The following is a 10,509-nucleotide window of genomic DNA, read 5'->3' as shown; positions in this document are numbered from 1 at the left end:
CTTATTGTGTATTTGGGAACTAGTTTCTATTGACATTAGATGTTGGTTGTGGATTAAACTTGTATTTTTACTACTTCAATATAAACATTAGAGGATGTTTGTTTATTGTTAAAGCCTACACTGACCATATGAATCACCTCTGAGTGTGCTGCTGGGAAATTAGATTGGTATAAGTCACATTGTTGATAATATTGTTCTGTTGTTGCTCTAACAGTCTTCAAATAGGCCCATTAAACTCTCAGATTAATTATTTCCTTAACATTTTCCAGAAGGTTTAAACTGTTAAATTTAATTTTTAGCAGTTTCACAGTAGCAGCTCCTTCCCGTTTTACTTGTCATAAATCTGGGCTGTAGGCTTTCGTCTTTCCACCAGCCAAGATAGTCAAAATATTGTCATTGGTTCTTGTTCTGACTGATCTGAATGATGAATATGAATAAATACGTTGCTAAGAGATTGAATTATAGCCTTTTGATAAATGTCATAAGGACTACTGTCTATGTGTGTGCATTCCCATGAACAAGACAAGACAATTCCAAGTTGAAAATGATTTTTTAATTATTATTATTCATTTAAATTAACAAACACTGCTATACATATTGCTGTTTTTATTAATTTTGAATCATTTTAAACAGTTAAAGCATTTGGAAAATAAGTAATAGTAGTTGAAAACAGGCGACAGACAGTAGATGACATGTACAGTAGAAGATCTACAGTCAATGGCTTTCCTATGTGTGTCAAGGGGCTCCGGAAAGTTTCAACATAGAGACACGTCAGACTTGCCCACAGTAATGTTTTTGGTTATCATTTCACCTCTTTGTTGTCACACAGGACCACAGAGTTCCTCTTGCATCCACATGAACCCCATGCATGTCAAAAGATAAATAACCGACATGTTCTTTCCAAACAAGTAGCAGCAGCTTGTATTGAATTGCAAAGTCAGTTTTCTGCATCCAGCGCAACCAAAAGTCTTCCAGCCACAACTTTTATCCCTCAGCTAACAAAGAGGCTTTGAGCAAAGATGACAACCCCCCTTTTGACCCTGACATTATATTCATTAGGAATGTTTGAAGTAAACAAAAAAGTCCCAAATATCGCTGTCCTGTCCTTTTCAGTGCACGGTATTGAAAACCCTCATCCCTTTAAGATACACACATGTAAAAATCAAGAAAAAGAAGTGCTTTGTGGAACTTCAGCGACATTACATCCTCTTTCATCTCAGGCCAGCTGTAGAGAGAGTCTTCTTATACCTTCCTTATTGTGAAGAACTAGTTACTGTATCTGGCCCTTTTTTTAGCCAATAAGGCTTCCACTAGTGACAAAGTTTCTACCGAGTACCTCAATGTTGGCGTATGCTCATACACCCATAAATCAGCACATCTGAGTTGAATTTAAACATCATTTTCTTTACTAAAAGTGACAGATTTACAAACACAGTATAAACAGGGTTGACATCATTGGCAGCTGGCGACAGTCTAGACCACAGTGGCTTTTTCAAATTTGAGCAAAATCCCTCCTTTTAGACAAAGACTGACGAATTATGGGATTACATGTGTCATACAAACCTTTTTGGCTTTGTGAAACCTGACCTGCCCTGAATGGCAGTGTTGAAAAAGGTAAGACCTTTATTTAGAGAGCGTAAGAAACAAAGCAAGAGAACAACAGAGTCTGGTGGAGGAGGGTTTTCTTCAAATGTTTAGGTTGTCTTTGTAACGGAGCAAAAAGACCTTTCTTGATGTGACACGATGGATCGATGTGTTTCGTCCCTCCTCATATAGTACCACCGCTGCAACACTTTGGCTAGACCGTACAACAGCCTGCAGTCCTGCAATGTTCTCCACGATGGGGTTCTACTATACATGAGAGATATCCCTGACATCAATGTAAATCACATACACTTTGTCATAAACATGTTGTAAAGTTCAGATACAGAATCACTGAGGAAAAGCACACCGATACTACTGTAGTCAAGCCACTATGGCAAAATAGACAGTATAGAGTACTGAGGAACTAGTCATTGATTTAAAGTTGGCTCGTATCCTTCGCAACACTGAGGATTGCCAGGTCACCCTTTGGGCGACCATGTTGCTTTTCTACAGGCAGATCAAGGAGAGGACAATGTCGCAACAAAACACTTTGTAAAATTTCTCAGCACAGGTCATAAATACAATTAAAGAGATGGAAATAACGTCAGAAATGTGTACACACTCGTAGTAGCGATTCCTGATCAAGGTCCGAGTTCGTGAGATGTGAAAGGACAAATCTAAATGGGAAAAAAGAGAAAGTCTTTGCTCATTGTCTCTTTCTCTCCTCAGAAATTCCAGTAAAATGCTGACCTCGTTTAGTGATTTATTGATTCGTCTTGGCGGAGTGCAAGTGTCGGCCACATGGCTTTAAACATTTTTCAAAAAATATATATATTAAGAACGCGCTCTCAAGTTGTAATCACATCAACTCACAACTGCCAGATTTAGGCATGTCTTTCTTTAAAATTGTCTGCCCAGTAAACAAGTTGACACTCTGGAGTTGAAATGGCAAAGGGATGACACTTTTTAGAATTGGTGCACACACTTTTACAAGTATAAAATTTTACACTGAAGCAGAACAAGAAGAAACACACAGCATAGCCCTTGTGGGTCTCCCTGCGGAGGGAAGACATCTCACATGGTCAGCTTGGTCTGGACTTTAAAATGTGCTCTTGGGTCTTTAAAGACACTGGAGGGGGACGCGCAGTTGATCCTCATGCTTGCCTTCGGCCACAGTGTTTGTTTCTCCATGCCATGCCCAACCCTCGCTCAGAGGGCCAGCAGAGTGGGCGAGTTGAGGGAGTCTGAAGACTGGTCTCCGCTGCTGCTGCTGCGCCGGTGGGCCTTGGAGCAGGACTCGGAAGAGGGCGAGGGGCTCTCTTGCTCCAGCATACTCGGGTAGGTGAATATGAGACTTGGGGCGTTGGGCGTTGCTGCAGGGGTGGACGCCGCCACCACCGGTGTATTCAGGCTATCTCCATCTGTGCAGTACATCCCGCTGACAATGCCGCCACCCAGGCAGATGGGCTTGATGACAGAGCGTTGGGGCTTACCCACGCCGTCCTCGCTGTCGTCCGGCTCTTGCTTCACCACCACTTGGTTCATGTGGTTTCGGGTGCCCATGCTGGGGCGCATGGTCAGGGAGAGGGGGGCACACTGCTGCTGATGCTGTTGATGCTGCTGATGCTGCTGGTGCCCTGATGACTGATGGCGTTCATCAATGGGCAGCTTGCACACGGGATTATGAGCAACCAGCATGAACTCCAGCTTGTCTTTCTCCTTCTGCAGGTTCTCGATCTCCTTCTGCAGGTCTGCTTTCTCCTCCTCCAGCTTCTCAGTCTCCTGTTCAGAGAGGAACACAGCATAAAGGTGAGCACTTGAGCTTGAGTACAAGTAGGTTTTTAAATAAAATTGTTTTTGAGCATTTTTTGACAGCTACAGTAAAGACCTAACAGAAAACAAGAGGAAACATTGGGAAAGGCATGAAAGAAAGGTCCACAACTAGATGCAAACCAAAAACGCTGTATTTCTACATGTTCACCGTAACCCCTTGGTCACCCTTAAGCAGGTTTGTTTTAACTTTATAAAAACAGATGCTGCAGCATACTTTTTATGGACATTCAGCGAGAAAATGCCAAGACACTGAGAGCATATCTTCAGAAAATGATGTTTTTTTAACACTGAGGTAGTCAAATGTTCTGAGTATTTCTTTACATTGCCAAAAGATGGCACTGTTTGTTTGCTACAGATTTCTAAACATAGAAAGTAGCACCAGTTCTACAATCAGCACATTAAATCAAGACGTTTCATGGGCCATTTAGACATACAACATATAATCTTGAAGCCTTCTGCTCGAATTTGAGTGTCACGTAATGACAGTGTATTGTTTGTGTCTCGGAGATATGAGATCTGCGTCAATAATGTGTCACATTAAAGACATTTCATAAAAGCTTCCGCCAGTGTCTGAGGAGAGGGCAGATAAAGATAAACTGACATGCTGTCTGAGAACTTTGACTCATGGGCAAAGGTATGAGGAAGTTGTTCAGGAGGAGCCAAGAAAGGAGGTGGCCAGTGAGAAACTTCAAGTAATGTAGCAATGAATGATATCAGTCAATCAAAGAGGAGACGTTGCAGCTCCTTCATTTCATTGGAAAGTGGCATTTCCTTATTTGGAATTTTAAAAAACAGGCGTGTGAAGACGGAAAGGGGCGTCTCATTTTTCCCTGGAAGCAGTAGCTGTGGTGTGTGTGTGGGTGTGTGGGTGGGTGTGTGTGTGTGCACAGCATGTCCGTATGTGGGATTGTGAGACAAGCAATTTGCCCCTTTTACAAAATGTCCAGCATTCATGGAGACAGCTGCCTACAGCAAATTCCATTCCTGGGGGTTTTTAAGGTCTGACAAGCTCAACCTCACTGTAATTCGGCTAATTAGTCCATTTAGATGCCGTTACTGTCTGCCAGGCAGGGCCGCGAGACAGCCCTACCTCTGTCTAGAGCTGCCCGAGACAAAAAGCTTTTCATCGCCTGTCATCTTTTCACTCAGACCTTGCACTCAGAGACACAGCGACAGTCAAACCAGTAATACAAGGTTGTAAATTTAGGTGTGGAGTTAAATCACTCATGAAAAAGCTGGACTCTTGCCAGACTTATGAACAAGTAGGACTTTTTTTCCCCCCTTGTACACCATGTATTCGTGTTGCCTTTCTTTTTTTTATGTTCTGCATCAATTGTACCCATGTCAAATTTTGCCAGGAAAAAAAACAGGAAGGATATTGCTTGCATGGTAGACTGGGCTGCTGAATAAAAAGGAACTAGATAACCCAGTGCTTAAGCTGATTTGTGGTCTTTTTTATACGACTGAAGCGGAACCTGGTAAAAGATTCTGATCAAGTTTTCAGATTTCTACTCACCCCTTGCAGCAACTCGGTGAGCTCTCGCCTCCGGTTGCGGCATTTGGCGGCGGCTAACTTATTCCTCTCACGCCTCACTCTCCTTTTCTCCTCTTCCTCTGGGGTGAGCTAAGGGCAAAGTAGGAAGGAACATGGCAGGTAAAATAAGCTATTTGACAGACGCACACAATCAATATGAAGCCAAGAAGCAGAGTATAAACAAGAACTGGATTCTGCTGGCTGGCTCTGAGCTGAATAACAATGATACAAAGGCAGAGAGTTTATTGGCATGATAAAATCAATGATGGTATGAAGGATTCGCTGTCAGTGCAAAACCACTTTTAGAGCACTGTGAAGACTGTCTGAAGCAAAAACTCTATAAAAAGAAATGAATCTACCTTTTGATTAAAACAGTAGCTCTTTTTACTACTCTCTTTCACCCTAAATCTCTCACCTGCTCGTCCCTCTTGCGTCGGCCCCTGGCGTCCCCGATGGAACGGATGACCCCGGGCCGAGCCAGCGTGTTGTGCCCCAGCAGCCCCGGACCATTGGTCAGGTGATGGCTGTACGGGTGGGAGCGGGAATAAGGGTTGGACATGGAGGTGATAACTGTAGGCTGCACCATCCACTGTAGATCTTGGCTTGTCGTGATTGCATTGATGGTGGGGATGAAGGCACTATTGGAGCCGGGCATATCAACTCGGTACTTCTGCAAGATGGAGAAATGAAGAGATATATGATGAGAAGGGGGCGAGCGAGGTAAGCTGTTAAAAAGTGGCGGTGGACACAAATGGGGGATCTAGTTTGTACGCTGCTGTGGTGTCAATGCATGCAACTTAATCACATCTTAGGTTGTGTCTGTGAGTCCGGGCTCATATCGCTGACAGCTAAATCACTGAGATATATACACACCACCCACCATTATCAAATTCACACATTTTCCACATTTCAAGCTTATAGTAATGATTCAATCCACATAGGCAAAACAGTGTGTATGTAACCCCTGGAGTGGAACAGTGACACATGCTGTGAATCATGTGGGAAAGCCCAAGGTGTCCTGTGCATCTCACTTTACTATAATAACCATGAGATAAAACACTGCACTGGGTAGGTGTTACACAAGTCTGGACCGGCAGGAGGGTAAATATGAATTTGATTGGGCAGATGCAGAATGTAGTCTCACAGGAACATAAACCTTCTTCCCAAATCCAGAAGATTAATTATTCCACTTGGAATTATTGAGAATTTAAAATCCAATAAGTGACAGAAGTAATGATTTTATTATTGGAATCAAGCTTTAGTTCAAAAAAATGTTTCTAATGAATTTGAATTGTGTTGTGAGGACATCTCAAGTCATATTGTGATGCAGAATGGTATGTTTCTGGTCCAGAGACATGACTCTAATCTCTTAACTTTTGGCATTAAGTCCTCAAATAGCAAGACACTCCCTTTTTAATCTTCATATAAGCTCCGACTTTAAATGTACACATGTCTACATTCTACATGTATGAGTAAGAATGACTGGCAACATGATCACCAGTGTGAGAACCGGTGATCAGTATTACTTCATGTCTCTGGAGTCCAGAAACAGACGGGCTGCCAGCCTTTGCGCGTAATTTACGCACGTCCCTCCATCCCCGTTATTCCCGACTTTCCGTCGGATATCCCGGCAGTCTTTTGGAACTTTGTTTATCTGGTGAGTCATTGTGTATGGGATTTGTTAAGCACATGTGAAACGCGGTCAGTTCCAGTAAAGGGGGAAGCAGCCAGCTGTAACAAGCCAGACGGTTTGCCAGAATTATGTGTGCGGAATTTCTGGACAACTTGGATTCAAAATGGGAGCATTTCCAATTCCCATTAAAAGAAAAAAACAAAAGCAAAAAACAATGAATGTCGAAATTGTTTGCAATCAAGTGTGAAGGATTTAGTAAAGTAATAATATTAAATACACAAAAAGCACCAGGTTAACTAATAAAACTTATAGTCTTAAAAAAATTCCACCTGTCTAATAAAAAAAGACAGAATGTCTTGTTTTGATATGTCTCAATAAAGCTAACGAAGAGGTCATGTTCCAGCCCGCTCTAATGGGAAACAGGCAGCCAGTGTGATTACAGGGAACCAGAGCAATGATAAATATGGGCCAAAAGTCGTTAACCGTAATGTTGCGTGAGGCTGAGAAGGCTTTTCCACAGGAGTGAACTAAACGCAAGACTTCGGTGCGGGTAAACAACTTGCCTCTTCCCGGATTTATATCCTATTATTGTGAATATGGGCACGGCGTCCTAAACACATTACACTGGCACACCTACAGAATATGTACATGGCTGTCTGTGTCTTCCCTGAGGAAGATATACAAAAATAAACTGTGATGAAAGGCAGCAGATGGATTACAGGGATTTTTGAAACAATCTCTCTCTTCAGCAGCGATTTGATTAATGGCATGTTCTCGACAAGGAAATACTAAAGACAGCCCTGATAAAATCAGAGCATAGTCTGACTCCATGACCATGCGATAACAAATGCAAAAAACAGTCCACACATGTATAAAAATATGATTATTTATCAAAAATAGCGACTATAACTCACTAAGTAAAATAACCTTCTGCAACAATACACGCTTTAGAGGTGGACTATTAATGCCTGCATCGAGCAGTACATGCCTGTTGCATTCTCCACTATCTATCTCTACCCGGTTTATTGCCAGGCTTGCGCAAATGGTATGTATGTGGGAAAGGATTTGTCGTTCTCATAATTCAAGCGTGTAACATGCGGCTCAAACGGGGTGCTACAGGCGCGAACATCCCCTAAATGTGATAGTTTTACGCACGGATAGAAAAGGTGACAGCGCAAGAAAAAAAGAGATATTGGATCCATGATTAACATTAGGAAATGTGATTATTTCTTTTGTACAAAAGCGCACTAATCACCTCACATCTGTGTGTGCAGCCTGTACATCCGAGATGTGTTTTAACACATGGATCAATGCTAGAATGATTTTATAATTACCAACAAGATACGCACTTAATGACCGGTGCGCACATTTCCTGTGACACTGCGTTCACTTTGGTATCTGATCAAACATCATCATCATCATCATCATCATCATTAGATAGAGTAGGTGACAGAATTCAGAAGGTATGTGTCCATGATAGTTGTATGTAGTTTGGGGGTCTTTCATCTGTTGAGTCACAGATCTGTGTCATTGGGTTCATCCGTTTTTTTCCCGAGCGACCTGAAGAATTCCTATTAACGCGCGGTGCCACGATATAGACATACATGTACACGAATAACAGGAACAAGCTGCAAGTCATAGAGGTTGTGAACATGAAATCATTGCCAATTGCAGATAGATATACATGTGTATATGTATGTCGCCACATCCCGGTGTTTCTTTGTGTTACCTGATAGGCTGAGGTAGAGATCGGACTGCCGATCGTGCTGCTGCCGCTTGTGAAAGACTCTGGCTGGGCCGGAGAGGTGCTGCTGCCGCGGGACGAGGTGTCGTAGTTCCCGGAGTAGTCCTGGTACATGATCCAGGAAAGAGTAAGATTTCAGTAGACTGTTTGAGCTCTGAAAGCTTTCTTTCTTTCTTTTTTAAATCCTCGCAGTAAAAAGGCACCAACAGAAAAAAAAAATCCACTGACTTGGAACGTCGTTAATTTTGGATATCCAAGAGAAGAGTTTGGCAAAGAAAACGTGCAATTATGCTCCTCTAAACTAACCTAAAACATCTTACAAATATTGCCAGTTTGAATAAATATTGTCTTGTGTATACTGGTAAAAACCTATTTCTTATTGTCCTTTTATTATATCTTGAGCCGCAGGTTGACTTACTCTACACTATTATAGATCCTCTCAGGTGCGCAAACTTCAACCTAAAGCGAGCAGCACACCTTCAGCAGTCCAGTGGAGACAAGTGAACCTGTAGTTACAGCGTGACTCACAGGTTAACATTCGCTTTAAAGCCTATTGCCTGTTTAATCTTCTGAATATTTTCCGTCCTTCTTGCCTACTCTTCACTCTATCTGCGCTCTCTGCTGTTCACGGAACAGTTTCTAACTTTTTTTTTCTTTTCCTTTTTACCACACTTCCTAGAGATGACTCACTTCAATGGCACTATGAAGAAGTGCAACGGCTTTTCAACACCAACGAAATACTACGTCACGCCTGGGCGTTGCGACTTGGTCCAGGGAGGGGTCGTCTCTGGATAAGGCAGTGAAAAGGAAAGATCCGCTGTGACCATCGTTTGCCCAGCGGACAGTGGAGATATAGTGGAGCTGTGTGGATACAGTAAAAGCAGCAAAAAATACTTCTCGGAGTATTTATTTTTTGTTACGGACGTCAGAGCCTGCTGTGAAGTTCACTATTTGTCTGACTTGCTTCGGTCCATTGACGCATGTTTCCTAAAATGGGCAGTTGCGTCAGAGAGCGCGTGTGGGTTTCCTTGGTAAAGGAAGCGTCAAACACTGGAGGGATTCCCTCCCCTCGCGCGCTGCACTCCGGACTCGGAGCTCACAGAGCTCGGGTCCCGGTCCGGTTCTTCGTGCAGTAAAACGAACGTAACACCAGCTTCAAAATAACATAAAAGAGCGCGTGGACGTGGCGGTGTACTGCGGCGTGGCGCACGTGTAGTGTCGCTACACATGTAGTAATGGAGTAGAGTGAGTTTAAGAGCATTAAGCATGTCTTGGACGTTTGTCTCTGAAGAAATGAAGTCGATATTTGCATCTGAGCTCAGTTCAATAAACTATAATACATCCACAGCAGAGCGCGTGCACCAAACCCCGTTATTTCTACTGCTTAAAGACCCGTGAGCACTACATCTATTATTCCTGTTAATAAAGAGCTCTGAAAAAATGATTGGACATGCAGTGTTTCTGCACAATTGAGTCCGTGTTATTTAGTGGCGACGCATTGTGCGTAATTTGGAGAGGTGGCACGGAGCGGGGAAAAAAGGATGGCACAAAACACAACATGTTCCGAATGGTCAGATTAATATGGCCCACTGGTTAGGTTTACATCACAGTAGCGTAGCTGCTTCAAAGGAATCTCAGTGAAATGTGGGCTAATTGTAATTCGGACGCACCTCATAAACAAGGGCACAGCGCCCAGAATATGACACGTTACACGATATGAAATGGCGTATTAAGTATAATCCAATCTACTATGGTTCCTATTTTAATCTGTATCACCATAACTGGTTATGCTGAGCTCTCTTAAAGCTGTTTGCCGCGCATATCTTTGCCAGAAAAGAGTCGTTCCCATCAAAAAAACAAAAAAACAAAAAAAAGTTTCAACTGCAGTGTTCAGTGTTCAGTGGGGGAAGTTGTGTGGAGGGAAAATAATCTGCAGGGGGGTTTTCTGAGGTGACCAGTCGCTACGCGGAGGGACTGAGTTCCTTTTGCTTGCTCATAACGTGAACACGTCAATTATACACTCCAGCCCTCCAATATGTCACCATTTCCAAAGTCACTGGGTGTCATTTTCGCTGCATTACCTTTTGACCTGTGCAGTGATCTGTAACTCCCTGTGTGGAGAGGCTGCTCATCCACAGCACTGCACTGCACAGCACTGCGGCGCAATCAGCTTTTTATTAT

The 10,509-nt window shown here is 42.8% G+C and overlaps 1 protein-coding gene across 1 annotated transcript; it reads right to left on the bottom strand.

The window, feature by feature from the left end:
• Positions 1–1,383: 1,383 nt before the first annotated feature.
• fosl2 (FOS like 2, AP-1 transcription factor subunit) lies at positions 1,384–8,989 on the bottom strand. The gene is made up of 4 exons (XM_062440222.1): positions 8,314–8,989; positions 5,367–5,621; positions 4,934–5,041; positions 1,384–3,366 (listed from the first exon to the last, which is right to left on the bottom strand). Exons 1-4 carry the CDS (start codon positions 8,440–8,442, stop codon positions 2,794–2,796), a joined length of 1,065 nt encoding a protein of 354 aa, XP_062296206.1. The 5' UTR covers positions 8,443–8,989; the 3' UTR covers positions 1,384–2,793.
• Between the last annotated feature and the right edge of the window lie 1,520 nt (positions 8,990–10,509).

This window comes from Scomber scombrus, chromosome 19 (genome assembly GCF_963691925.1).
Source record: "Scomber scombrus chromosome 19, fScoSco1.1, whole genome shotgun sequence".
NCBI lineage: Eukaryota > Metazoa > Chordata > Actinopteri > Scombriformes > Scombridae > Scomber > Scomber scombrus.
Note: the sequence above shows the minus strand (reverse complement) of the source record. Positions and strands in the feature narration are given on the sequence as shown.

Coding starts and splice junctions, on each gene's coding strand:
- fosl2 (XM_062440222.1), bottom strand. CDS start 8,442: ATGTACCAGGACTACTCCGGGAACTACGACACCTCGTCCCGCGGCAGC. Junction 5,042..5,366: donor GACGCAAGAGGGACGAGCAG/GTGAGAGATTTA, acceptor CTTTGCCCTTAG/CTCACCCCAGAGGAAGAGGA. Junction 3,367..4,933: donor TCACCGAGTTGCTGCAAGGG/GTGAGTAGAAAT, acceptor CTCTCTGAACAG/GAGACTGAGAAGCTGGAGGA.